At 37.9% G+C, this 14,663-nt stretch overlaps 1 protein-coding gene across 1 annotated transcript in view; it reads left to right on the top strand.

Annotated features, from left to right (window-relative positions):
* LOC122808328 overlaps positions 1 to 12,591 on the top strand; it is a 189,849-nt gene extending 177,258 nt beyond the window's left edge. The window contains exon 4 of the mRNA XM_044079293.1: positions 10,174 to 12,591. Within this exon, the coding sequence (XP_043935228.1) occupies positions 10,174 to 11,715 (1,542 nt within the window). The 3' untranslated portion in view covers positions 11,716 to 12,591. The remainder of the gene's footprint in view (positions 1 to 10,173) is intronic.
* Positions 12,592 to 14,663: the final 2,072 nt, after the last annotated feature.

Raw genomic sequence — 14,663 nt, 5'->3', positions numbered from 1 at the left:
TCGGAGGGGAGTTATAGTTACCCCGGGCTTAATCATGCAGGGAATTTTGTGAAAGAACACTGGTGTAAGCTAATAGCAGTGTGCTGCAGACATATGAGCTTGGCCTGAGAGAATCACATTCTGTATCAGTAAGGCATTGTGTAATTTGAATTTGAAGCACTCTGACTAATTCTGCACACCTATTATAAATCAAAAAATGACAGACTCAAAAATATGCTAGTAGATGGAATGATAAAGGGAAAGGAGAGTTAGGGTGCGATGAAAGACTTCGCTTGGCCCATGTTCAATAGAAATACTTTGGGAAAGCGAATGTAAAACGGCCATGAAAGGAGAGTTAGGGTGCAATGAAAGACTTCGCTTGGCCCGTGTTCAATAGAAATACTTAGGGAAAGCGAATGTAAAACGGCCATGAAAGGAGAGTTAGGGTGCAATGAAAGACTTCGCTTGGCCCACGTTCAATACAAATACTTAGGGGAAGCGAATGTAAAACGGCCATGAAAGGAGAGTTAGGGTGCAATGAAAGACTTCGCTTGGCCCGTGTTCAATAGAAATACTTAGGGAAAGCGAATGTAAAACGGCCATGAAAGGAGAGTTAGGGTGCAATGAAAGACTTCGCTTGGCCCATATTCAATAGAAATACTTAGGGAAAGTGAATGTAAAACAGCCATACCATATTGACAGCTGACAAGTGAGAGAGTTGAAGTTGTAAAGGAAAGCCAGAAATCTGAAAGGGATATGGGTTGCAGAATTCTTACCATTAGATTTTACTGTTAGTGCAATCCCAGCCTTAGCTATAACCGACTAGTTTACTGTAGCAGTAGGTATAACCATACTCCAAACTACAATCATAACTCCAACTCTACCCATAAAGTAGGCAAACGACCAACATCAAGCTTAAGACTAAGTCCTTTTTGGGGGCTTTGTCTATATTCCATTTTAATTTTATGTTTAAGATTATTATTACATTAAATACAGAATTACAACTAGAGTTTATAAAGTATTGATTAGATTTAACATGTTTATGGTTATGGTCACAACTGTATTTAGAGTGACAGTTAAGGTGCAGATTAGGGTTCATTTTAAAGCAACTGATGAATTATCTTTAATTATATGAAATGAAAGCACTGAGAGTTATTAAAGTCTGTAGTCTCTGTTATAGTGTTATTTATTCATAGACTTTTATGGTTAGGCTTCAGGTTTACTGTGTTATACTTGTAATTCTACATGTGGTTACAATATGGTGAGATTTAAACTTAGGCATACAGTTATAGTTAGGGTGAAAGCCAGGTGTATGCTTTATATTAAGCAAATAGAGTTCTGTGTAAAACTACAGAATATGATTAGGGTTGCACACAGGGCCTGTGTTGTGGTTAGTTTTCTAGCTCTGTTTTGCATCAGGATATAAACTTCATGAATATGTACATGTCCATTAAATCATTTTTTATTCTTTCTCCACTTCAGAACTGTTTTCTAAACAAGGATCTCTGGAAAAGATGTACACATTAATAAGTAGCTCTGATAACGCACCTGACTCTTTCATGCTTCACTTACTGTTTTGCTGCTGCTATATATATTTTTTCTTTTATAGATGATCCTGGTAATTTTAATCATTAAAATACAACTTGTATTGTATAATTCTTATTTTGTTCTCGGTTACGTCTGTAAATACAACAGTGTCGCTTATTAATAAATTGCTGTTTTTCAAAACTTAATTAATTACATAAAAATGCATAAATATGGAAATCATTCCAACCGATTTCAGACTGAAGTTTAGGGTTATGTTTATATTTTTATGTGTAGTTATAATAACAACCTACCCATTCAACTTTTAGTAATAAATATTCTCAAAACTATAAGAAAATAAAGGGAAGTTGCTCTTCTGTTTCAGGTAAGCTACTTTAAACTGCAGGATGTTAAAAAGCCTCCAGCAGAAAGGGGATGCATTTGAAAAACTTATTTTAAGGGATAATGTGGACAACAGAACTGGACCTGCTTTTTTTCTAAAATGGTGTTAATCAGATTTATCCCAGAAGACCAGGAAAGTAATACATCTGTAGAAAAAAATCCAAAAAAAAAGCCAATAGAAGTTCAGCAGAGCTTGCCATTAGCACAGAAGGTATCATGATAAATAAGTTTTTGAGTAAGTAAGCTCGCTGTATGTGCTTATGAGAATCTGACCCTTAGATTCTGACTGCTAGAATTGTCTAAGCAGTCCTGTCCTCCAATTTCTCCTTGTTCTTTCTGTCTTCTGTTCTTTGGCTTAATATTAATGAAGCCACAACTTCATATTCAAAAAGAATAGCACTTTAACTGCCATTAAAGCAGGTATACAAAAAGGGCATGTCTATTTCATTAGGTTATATGCTCAAGATTTATTTAGACAGCACTAGTTTTATATCATTAGGTCAGCCAACGGTTTAAATGCAATTTCCCAAAGTGTATCACATATCAGCCTAGTGAACTATGGAAATAAACATATAAAAATAAGAAACGAAAACAAACAAAAATGGAAATTTTTGGGAAATTCACCCCAGGGATCACGTCAGTCGCCCTGCTAGACAGGGGTCCAGGAAAGTAAATAATATGGGAAGAAATATTCAGGGAATTGTTATGGCTAGGCTTGTATAGGCCCTAGGGCTGATAGCCTAGTACTAACCTATGAACCTATGAACCTATGAATAGAAAACAACTGCATCATGTGGTAAAGTAAGGGAATTCATTTATCATAAAACATATTATATACTGATCCACAAGCTATTGTCAATATCATCATGCCACACCCCTCAGTCATTATCTTATGATCACTGATGCCTGGGTTCTAAACTGATTCAGTGATGAGACACAAAGGGGATAGTAAAAGGAATCCTCAATGAAGAGAAGGGGAAAAGTTATTGTGGAAGAGCAGCAGGACTTGCTACTGGGATCAGTCTCTTTAATGTGTATTTAAGTGACAATGCAGACAGACTGGAGGGGAGCAAGAAGATAGCATACGGTTTCTGCAATGGATTTGATATAGCTAATAAAGCAGGGCTTGGTAAGGCTGCATGAATGTGTTAATGTTCATTGCAAATAAGTATGAAAAGTGCACCTGGATAACACAATTCTACAGAAACCTATCTAATGTGGAATGGGGGATACTGACAAAAATCTCAGTGGGAAGACCCCTGGGTGCAGTTATGTCAGATAAACTCAATTGACAGGATAAGGTAGGAAGAAGGATAGTAAGAATGACAATTTACACAGAAAGATGTATTGCTAGTGAAGACATAGAGATTATATTTTTTGTTAATTTGATATCTTCTCATCTGAACCTCCCCATACCAAGCTCTGGGCAGCAGTCTACATAACAACACAGACAAAGGTAAGGTACACATGGGGGGGGGGGGACTTGTGCAAGGTGTTCAACAGAAACTGTCTGAAGACAGGATAAAGGAGTTTAGCCTTTAGGAGAGTGAAAAGGAAGGAGTAATGTTACAAACCCATTGAAGTACCTCACAAGAATAGCAAATTTCAAGAAAGTGACAAAATTCAGAAACAGAGCTACACAGAGATGTGCTGGGGGCAGTTACAAAATGGAGTATTACTCTAAACTAATGTGATGACAATGTGCCTTTTCCATACAGGTTGTCAGAAGGCTTGTAGTCCAGGGGATCAGTGAGGAGTCATTCAGGACTCTAACCAAAATTCCCAGTTGTGTCCAATCACTGTCTGGTTAAGTGGTTTGCTTAAGGTCACACAGCAGGCAAAGGAGTGCTGAGGGAATCAAGCCCTGTACCATAGGAACTACAGCTCACAGTCTGACCCTGTGCACCATCTCAATGGAGATATATAACGAAGCCTTCCTAAAGAGGCTGTATAGCTATAAACCATGGAGTGCTTTAAGAATTCTTACACAATGGGTACAAGGAATGAAGCATCATCATCATCATCAGCTCCCTTTTCCCCATTTTCTATATGGGGTCAGGGTGTCAAAAAAACATTGCCTTCTCTATAGATTCAATAAAAATATATAATCTTCTTCATCAGTCATAGCGGACTGTCACAGGTCTTCTTTCACGCAATCCATCCATTATTTGATGGATGCCCTTATTTCTACTTACCATCTTCTTGTCTGTTCCAAATCTTTTTTACCACATTGTCTTCTGCTTTCCTGCACATGTGACTGAACCACCATAATCTGTTCTCTTTGACCTTTTTTCCAATTGGAGCTACTAGGTCTCCTGTTCTGATGTCTTAATTTCTTCGTCTGTCCCACAGTGTGCATCCTACCACCTAGCTCAGGCACTTCATCTATTTTCCTCATCTGCTCTACCTTCACTGTCCAAGTTTCTGTACCATATAGTAGTACTGGTTGCCCCACTGTTTTGTACACTTTAATGTTCAACTTCTTTGGCATTCTTCTGTCACTCACTACCTCTGACACTCTGTGTCAGTTGGCTGTAGCCCTTCTGATTGTAGTTTTGACCTTCTTATTCAGACGTCCGCTCTCCTCAACTAACCCTCCCAGATACTTGAAACTGTTAACCTGTTCTGTTATTTTCCCTTCTATCTCAGTTTCCAGCTTCTTCTCATTTCCCTTGTTTGCTACCATTACAATACACCTTTAAACAACTTGCAGAAATAATGACAAGCCACTGTAATACCAGTAAGTCTGGTAATTGATGTTTAAAGTTCAAATGAAATCTATGCAACATGTTGCACTTTAAAATAAAAACATAGCACTCCATCATACAAATTACTGCATCCACTTGAACTTCTGGCAAACAAGACCTATGCCTAACAAATCAATTGATTCTCCCACACTATAACCAAAAACAGATCTCAGTTGTCCACAGTAGTCAGGCTCATATCCATTCTTATTGTTCATGCCAGCTGTAATCAACAAAATGCCACCAATTTTTTTTTTTGAATAAAACAGACCAAAAGTTTCAGCAACTATATTTGCTGGCACAAACAACAAACCACTGAAATCTCAGATTAGACTCAACAACTGAAAAACAATAATTCATTAAAAGTCATGCTATTTAATTTCATTTCAGTTACAAAAGCAGAACAAATTTCTCTAAGTGATTAGTTGCTTCCCACAATAAATAAGTGAGAGCATACCGAGGAAGATATTGATCTTCCTCCCTAGTGCTTTCAGCAGGGTCTCTTCATGTGATAATAACTTGTGACACACATACTCACTGCTATTTGCTCAAAAAAGCAAGTACTTGAAAAACCACTAGCCAGCCCAGTCTTCTGTCTCTGTGTATCCCAACACCTGACTATATGAAACTGGATAATCCTCCAAGAACCTAAACTCTAACCCTAAAATTCCAACCCATTTTCCAACCTAAGTCCTAACTCACTTACTCCAAAACCTCCACTATTTTCCATAACCCTAATGTCCTGATTGCTCCTTAAATCTAGAAATCCACCCATCCTACTCAAAACGTAAACTCCCTGATTGCTCCCCTCACCTTAAAACTTCCTTCCTGCTCCCTAAACCTAAAACTACCTTACTGCTCCCCATACCAACCCCCCCCTGCACCTCCCACAGCTGCTTGCCTGAACTCATATTCATGTTCAAGTATGAACAACAGCCTACATGCTCTACAAGATGCTCGAGTCTGTGAGTTTGAGGTAGTGGTTTTCCAGTGCTTGAGGCTCCAGTCGTTGTAGTTTTCCGTATTCAATCGTATTAATTGACAATTCCCTTTAAAGGTACTGTTTCTGACAAGACGTGTTATGCATATCTGAGACACAGCTTTTGAGGTTTGTGAACATGTTATAACATTAATTTAAATGTGACTAATGTAAATTAACACCAAATTGAGCCATCAGACCTGTACAACACAGTCAGATACCGTACTACAATTTATAGCCAGGTAAAGCCATCAGACCTGTACAACACAGTCAGATACCATACTACGATATTATAGCCAGATAAAGCCATCAGACCTGTAAACCGCAGTCAGATACCGTACTAGGATATATAGCCAAGTAAAGCCATCAGACCTGTAAAATACAGTCAGATACCATACTACGATATATAGCCAGGTAAAGCCATCAGACCTTTAAAACACAGTCAGATACAGTACTACGATATATAGCTAGGTAAAGCCATCAGACCTGTACAACACAGTCAGATACCGTACTACAATATATAGCTAGGGAAAGCCATCAGACCTGTACAACACAATCAGATACCGTACTACGATATATAGCTAGGTAAAGCCATCAGACCTGTAAAACACAGTCAGATACAATACTACGATATATAGCCAGGTAAAGAGCCACCTGACCTGCACAACACAGTCAGATACCATACTACGATATATAGCTAGGTAAAGCCATAAGACCTGTAAAACACACTCAGATACAGTACTACGATATATAGCCAGGTAAAACCATCATACCTTTAAAACACAGTCAGATACTGTACTACGATATATAGCTGGGTAAAGCCATCAGACCTGTACAACACAGTCAGATACCGTACTATGATTTATAGCTAGGTAAAGCCATCAGACCTGTAAAACACAGTCAGATACCATACTACGATATATAGCTAGGTAAAGCCATCAGACCTTTAAAACACAGTCAGATACCGTACTACGATATTATAGCCAGGTAAAGCCATCAGACCTTTAAAACACAGTCAGATACCGTACTAGGATATATAGCTAGGTAAAGCCATCAGACCTGTAAAATACAGTCAGATACCATACTATGATATATAGCCAGGTAAAGCCATCAGACCTTTAAAACACAGTCAGATACAGTACTACAATATGTAGCTAGGTAAAGCCATCAGACCTGTACAACACAGTTGGATACCATACTACGATATATAGCTAGGCAGAGCCATCAGACCTGTACAACACAGTCATATACCATACTACGATATATAGCTTGGTAAAGCCATCAGACCTGTAAAACACAGTCAGATACAGTACTACAATATATAGCTAGGTAAAGCCATCAGACCTGTACAACACAGTTGGATACCGTACTACGATATATAGCTAGGCAGAGCCATCAGACCTGTACAACACAATCAGATACCATACTACGATATATAGCTTGGTAAAGCCATCAGATCTGTAAAACACAGTCAGATACAGTACTACGATATATAGCCAGGTAAAGCCATCAGACCTTTAAAACACAGTCAGATACTGTACTATGATATATAGCTAGGTAAAGCCATCAGACCTGTACAACACAGTCAGATACCGTACTATGATATATAGCCAGGTAAAGCCATCTGACCTGCACAACACAGTCAGATACCATACTACGATAAATAGCTAGGTAAAGCCATCAGACCTGTAAAACACAGTCAGATACAGTACTATGATATATAGCCAGGTAAAGCCATCAGACCTGTAAAACACAGTCAGATACCGTACTACGATATTATAGCCAGGTAAAGCCATCAGACCTTTAAAACACAGTCAGATACTGTACTAGGATATATAGCCAGGTAAAGCCATCAGACCTGTAAAACACAGTCAGATACCGTACTACGATATATAGCCAGGTAAAGCCATCAGACCTTTAAAACACAGTCAGATACCATACTACGATATTATAGCCAGGTAAAGCCATCAGACCTGTACAACACAGTCAGATACTGTACTATGATATATAGCTAGGCAAAGCCATCAGACCTGTAAAACACAGTCAGATACCATACTACGATATTATAGCCAGGTAAAGCCATCAGACCTGTAAAACACAGTCAGATACCGTACTAGGATATATAGCCAGGTAAAGCCATCAGACCTGTAAAACACAGTCAGATACTGTACTAGGAAATATAGCAAGGTAAAGCCATCAGACCTGTAAAACACAGTCAGATATCATACTACGATATTATAGCCAGGTAAAGCCATCAGACCTGTAAAACACAGTCAGATGCCATACTATGATATTATAGCCAGGTAAAGCCATCAGACCTGTACAACACAGTCAGATACCATACTAGGATATATAGCCAGGTAAAGCCATCAGACCTGTACAACACAGTTAGATACCGTACTAGGATATATAGCCAGGTAAAGCCATCAGACCTGTACAATACAGTCAGATACCGTACTACGATATTATAGCCAGGTAGATTGTTGTCAGCTGTTTGAAAACAAGTAGCATGTAAATTATTTACTCTAGTAAGTATCCTGTGAACACAACTAGAAAGCATCACATATTTGAGTAATCCTTCCATTTCCAACTTGGATTTCCAGTTTACAGTCATTTATAATGTGTGACTGAATCTATCTGACAGAAGAGAAACCAAACATCTCCCTACTTTTTCTTTCTACTTTATTTATTGCATTTAAATAATAATAATCTGTAAATGAATTCCTTTTAAATATAAAAGAATTTCTAATAAATGAGTTATTTAACTAAATAGATGTCTATAATTTGCATTTTAAATAATTTTTAAATAATAGTTAAAAGGGACTTCTTTATAAAATGACGTTATTTAATTGCAATCAAGTATTAAAACCTTTTTTATTCATGTACAGGCAATATACTAACAAAACATTTCACAAATCCAAAGCAAAAAATACATACATTTTCTAAGCACATTATGGCAGCTGAAGTTATTGGTTGGTTGCATGCCAGCTGTTTGCCTAATTATTTATTTATTTATTTTACATTTGTTAACTGGATAGAGTCCTGCTGGGCAAGTAGCCCATTTTCAGTGGAGGCACAGGGAGATAAGCTCCATAACAATAGTACAAAAAGATTACAAATTTTTTTAAAAGATTTACAAACAATATACAAAAAAGTTTGACAGTTGCCAACAATCACAATTTACAAAAAGGTGAATGTAAAACAGAAAACATTACATTTCTTAAGCCTTATTACAAACAGTAATATAAAACTTATTAGATATATAACTAAAAACCATTGTAACATTTTAATTTGGTAGAAGTAAGACAAGAAGACAGCAGAATAGAAAACATTTGATCGAAGGCATGACAAACTAACCAGGAGTATTACAGGAACATAGCCATTGTTGAGTAAGGTATTCCTTTTGGAGTTTTTTGAAGCTATGACTATGTATGTTTTTTAAGATATTCTGGGGTAATAGGTTCCACTGTTTGGCTACTTTGAAGGAGAAGAGAGAGTCACTGAAGTAATTATGGGACTTTGTAGCCTTGAGTATAAGTTTATCGGATGATCTAAGGGTCCTGGGGTTGGTATTTGGTTGCACGAGGTTGGAGAGTACAGGGCAGTTTTCAGGTTTGTGGGTAATACAGTGGGCAGTGGTGAGCTGACTGAGCAATAACAGATTGGGAAATTCAAGCCAGTGTAATTTTTGAAGAGCAAGGCAAAGATGGGCCCTGTTGGGTATATTAGTAGCAAATTTTGCTATTTTGTTGCAGCAGGAATCAAGTAGATATAAATCAGACGTGTGCAGGTTAGTGAAAAGTTGAAAACCGTAGAGATAGCAGATAGGAGGTGGGATCTGGCTGTGGCTAGTCTGGCATTTTGAGTAAGGTAAGGTTTGGCTCTATATCGAGCGCCACGTTTGATGTGAACTTTCTTTATTGTGAGTGATACGTGTTTATTGAATGTTAGGTTGTTGTTTATCATGACACCAAGTAGTTTTGTTTGGTTAACTGGTTCTATTATAGTGCCATTAGTGGAGTTAATGATGTAGATATGACCTAGATGTAGATGTGATGTACATGGAGTAGATGTAGTAGTAGTAATTATGATATAACATTCAGCCTTTGACGTCATGTCTTTCCTTGCACCTAAGCATGTGGTTAGTATACAACATGCAGACCCATTAATACTTACATAAGGCAAACATAAGGCAAAATTAATAGGAAAAATAAGAAGGACATTGTTAAGAAAGGAGCTGCAGCTCTTCCAAATTGTTGGAAAACTGGTAGCACAGCTATGTTAAGTCATTCTGGAGGACAATACTGTTTCTAAGTAAAGGCATTAGAAAAAGAGTGGGAATTTCATCACAAAACATGTTGAGACTAATGCCTTTCTGTCTATAGGTTGTGCAGCAACATTTAACAAAGGCTATGAAATGCTTGGTTAATATGTGATCTTTACATTAGCATGATGATAAATAAGCTAGCTTAAGGTTTCTTGATTAAAGAAATATGCTTTGTTTTGTACCTGTGTTACTAATATTGTGTCTTGATTCAATTGTAGGTTCCTGACCTGAAGGTGACTAGTCTTTCTCCAGAAAGAAAGTTGATTGATATGGATATGTACTCTACCTTGCCAGAACACATTCTCCAGACATGGTCTCCAGCAGCAGAAAGTATCTTGACAGCAGATGCAGCAGCCATAAAACAAAGCAGCTCAGATCACACTCAAACTTTATTGCAAGAGAATCTGGGAAGTCAGCAGGACACGGGCAGTGGGGATACATCTTTGCAATCTGAAAATATCCCAGCCATGGACATTAGCCCTAGCACTAAGGTTGCTTCTGTACCACAAAATATAGTAGAAGTTGTAGAGATGCCGACAATTGCTCCAGAAAGCCTTAGCATGGAGAAAGCCTTCTGGGGTGCAGGGGATGAAATAAAAAGGGAAACTCCTGAAATCCCAGGTTTGGACACTAGAGTTGAGATTCATGGCAGAAAGCAGATTACTCAAGAGCAGGTTACTATGGAGATAGACGTTGCCAATGTTTTACAGAGAGAGCAGACAACATTAATGGAGGATGAGCAATACAAAGCAGATATATGCCCTGAAAATGCCTCTGGAGTAGAATATAGTTATCATTCTGAGATGCCTCAAGAACTTGATCATGATGCTGTAAGTTGCAGCATTCTTGTATCTTCTGAGAAGCTATTGACTGAATCCTTTGAAGAGCCAACATCACGCAGCAGTAGAGAGGAAGACGAGCTGCACTCAGTGGACAACAACAACAAAGGAAACATGCCATTGGTGAGTGCACTAGGCACAATCCAAAGCTATGGCTCAGAAGTGGATATACCAACCCAACCACATCCAAGTAATACAATATCGCTGTTTAAGACAGAACAAGAAGCTGGAGCTCAGGACACCATGGAGACTCCTGAGAAAAATGTTGCTGAAGACATTTGTCAGACAGTTTCATATTTTAATAATATGGCAGCTACGTTAAAAAATGGACACATGACTGCATCTTATGGACTAGAAGATAGCAAGTCATGGACCTCTGATGTGCAGTATGACAGCTTTAATTATTATTCAGCAGAAAAAGATGTCTTAGGTTTTAGAAGTGCGACACTTGAAGATACAGTGACTTCAGCAGCTGACTTCCAATGTGAGGAACTTATAAATGCTCCTGAAAACATCAGAGAAGTGGATGATGGGTCTGGACTTCTGCAAGATGTTAGAAAAGATGAAAGTTCCAGTTGTATTTCAAATATATGGCTACCTAGTCAGTCACCTACTAAAAGCTTAAATAATGAGGAAACTAAAGAGAAGCCAAAATATGATCAAGTCTGCTTGGAAAAGTCTGAGACTGATAATGATGCATTCATGTTGACCTGGACCTCAGAAAAGAAAAATGCTGATTCAAGTCCATTTGAAGTTCCCAGAGAAGAAGAACATAGTTCAGAATCATCTGTAAGATTTCAGCAGGCTGTCTCCATTTCCTTTAGATTTTTCGGCTTCACTGTATTCCTGCTGTTGGGATGTATTGATTACACAGCACTGCTACCTTTTGTGCTTTACTTAATAGCATTATGGTTCTTCTAAGCACATGTGTTTTTCTCTGCAAACATAACTTGCAGTGAGAGTACACTTTTGAGTTTCCATGGTATACCATGCAGGTAAATTTGTTTACAGGCAGGGATATCTCTAAAAAGGGATTTATTGCATTGCATACTGCATGTTCCACAAAACTATGATCACAGGTTCCTAGAATTGTTCCTGCATATTGGGATGTTAGCTTATGGTGGGATTTCTTCTATACATCTGGATCTTATGAGATCAGGTGAGCTGGTCTAAGATTTCAACTTATGAAGTATATCATGGAACTCAAGCTAAGATGTAATGCAACCATTTAGTGCTAAAAGGGAAATGAAGAAACAGACTGCAAGCTTAGCAAAGTTGTTAAGCAAGCTTTTGTGACCCTGCATCAAGTTAGTCTTCATTGCTGCAACCAATCAGTCAAGCTTCCATCACAATAACCATAACTAAAGCCTTTGATGCACTTTGCAAATTAACCGTAGGTAGACTCACAGCCATTAAAATAGGAAATATTTAATAATACATTATGCAAAGAACCTTAATGATTACCTCTGTTGACTTCATATAAGCTTTTTATTTTTCCTGTGCATGCTGCCAGGTTTTTGCCATGCGTGGTTCTCTTTTCTTCATTCTGTTACAAAGAAAGATGTGCAAAACAGGCATAATGTCATCAGCTGCTGGTGCTTTCATTCTGATGTTCTGATGAATATTCTCACTTCCAATTACTTGCCACTAGAATGCTATCCAAACATCATACCATAGAAAATGTTCTAAAAAAATCATATAACATCATACCATCTTTCATAAGTTTATAGGCGTGTACTAGGCTAATGATCATAAGGGCCATTTTAAGTCGAACCATGCATCCCAAATCATTGACAAGTTCTGGTACCCTTGATAAGTGTAGGCAGGGGCTTAGGAGATGAAATAAATTACAAGCAGGGGCCTGGGAGATGAATCATTTACAGGCTGCTTGTGTCCATTAGATACATAGGTGCCAGACCAGGGATGAATTTCCTGTTGTCCATCCAGTTGTGCAAGTTACACTTGAATTGGGTTAGGGAGGACTCTGATTCACATAGAAGGTGCGCTTGTTCCAGAGAAGGGATAATCTCTAGGATACATACCTGTCTCTCCAGCAGTTGTTATTTATATCACAGGCAAGGTTTAAGTCTTTACAATGGGTAATTCTGATGCTGTTTGTTTTGCAGATATGCAAGAGGTCCATCAGGGTGGGGTCCAACAATGCTTTGTATGCCAGGCATAGATCTCCTTTAAACAGCTTGTAGGAGACAGAATACAGGGATAGGCCTTGAGGCACTCTGCAAAGGACATGTTACTTATGCCCTGTATTCTTTTAGCGAGATTTAGTGAGAAACCTCTGTGGACACTGCAGTTGTTGGATTTGTTGGATTTATCACAAGTCACACACACATACACACCCATGAATAAGCATATGCATTCACCCACACATGTGCACATGCACATATGTGTATACAAATGTGCATTCACACACATATATGTAAGTCTACATGTGCACATACATATACGTATTTACCCACACAGAAGCACACGCACATGTGCACATACACATATGTATTCACACACATTAGTGTACATATGCACATACACACATGCATCCATACACACAAAAGCACATGCACATAGGCCCATACACATATATACACACATACATAAGTGTGCATGTGCACAAACACATATGTGTTCACACACACACACACACACACACACACACACACACACACACACACACACACACACACACACACACACGCACATACCCAAGCACATGCACATGTGCACATACACATATTTTATTTATTTATTTATTTCAGTTTGATGACCGGGGAGGTCCACTGGGCTCAGGAGCCCATTTTCAGTGGAGGCCCGGGGAGAAAAGCTCCACATTACAAAAATACAAAAGATAAAACAAAAGACAAAAGATAAAAATTAACATAATACAAAAGATAATGCAAAATATGAAAGATAAAAATTAACATAAGATTCAAAGGTACACAGAAGTATGCAACAGTCAGTCTAAATGGTATGAATACTAGTAGATTGTGATACAGAGACAATAAGAGGTATGGTGTTTACATAACAAAAGAGTCATATATTAATATGGATGGTTAAGGTTACATAGAGTCTGAGTCTAGTTATGGTAGAGTGGTAGAATGGTAGGTCAAGACATATGCATGCACACACATGTACTAACACAGGACACATATAGTAGAGTAATGCAGATGTTTAGGACATTTTAAGAGCATACCCACAGAAGAGAAAGTGGGGGCTCACCTATAACTAATAGTATTGCAGAGGTACTTAAATCAATACTGCAGATAATAATACCCTTAAAGCTGTGTGCATCTGGTAGGTATAGGCCACTCACAGTACAGTGAGGTTTGTTCTAGGGCCACTCACAGTACAGTGAGGCTTTTTCTAGGACCACTCATGGTACAGTGAGGCCTGTTAACACAACCATTAAGTGTCTTGACCTTTAGAAGGCTTTGCTTGTATTACCCAACATGATTTACTGTGAAGGACATTGTCAGAATCAAACAATGAAAAACTAGGGTAAAAAAAACAAACAAACTGATGCAAACTGTTAAGTCTGTATTTATTTGTGTTTTCTCTAATACGTATTATGTGAATTAAAAAAAATACTTAGTGGGAAAGAAAGCTATAATGTGCACTAAAGCAATGCTGAAAAAGTTTTCTGATGAAGGAATTGTTATAAGCAATGATTTTATAGAACAGTATATCTAGTGTATTTAATTAAATTACCTTGTGAACCATAAGTCTATAGTTACACAGACAAAAGCTAGCTTTAGAGGAACGTAAAAACATTTTTTATATTTTATTTGATGTGCTGTGTTCCTTTTGCTTCCTCATTTGATACAGCAGTGTATTAAAAGGGTGTTCCATTTCTTTTT

Source organism: Protopterus annectens, chromosome 8.part0 (genome assembly GCF_019279795.1).
Source record: "Protopterus annectens isolate FY-2018-M chromosome 8.part0, PAN1.0, whole genome shotgun sequence".
Taxonomy (NCBI): domain Eukaryota; kingdom Metazoa; phylum Chordata; order Ceratodontiformes; family Protopteridae; genus Protopterus; species Protopterus annectens.
The sequence above is the reverse complement of the archived record's forward strand: the minus strand, read 5'-3'. Positions and strand labels throughout refer to the sequence as shown.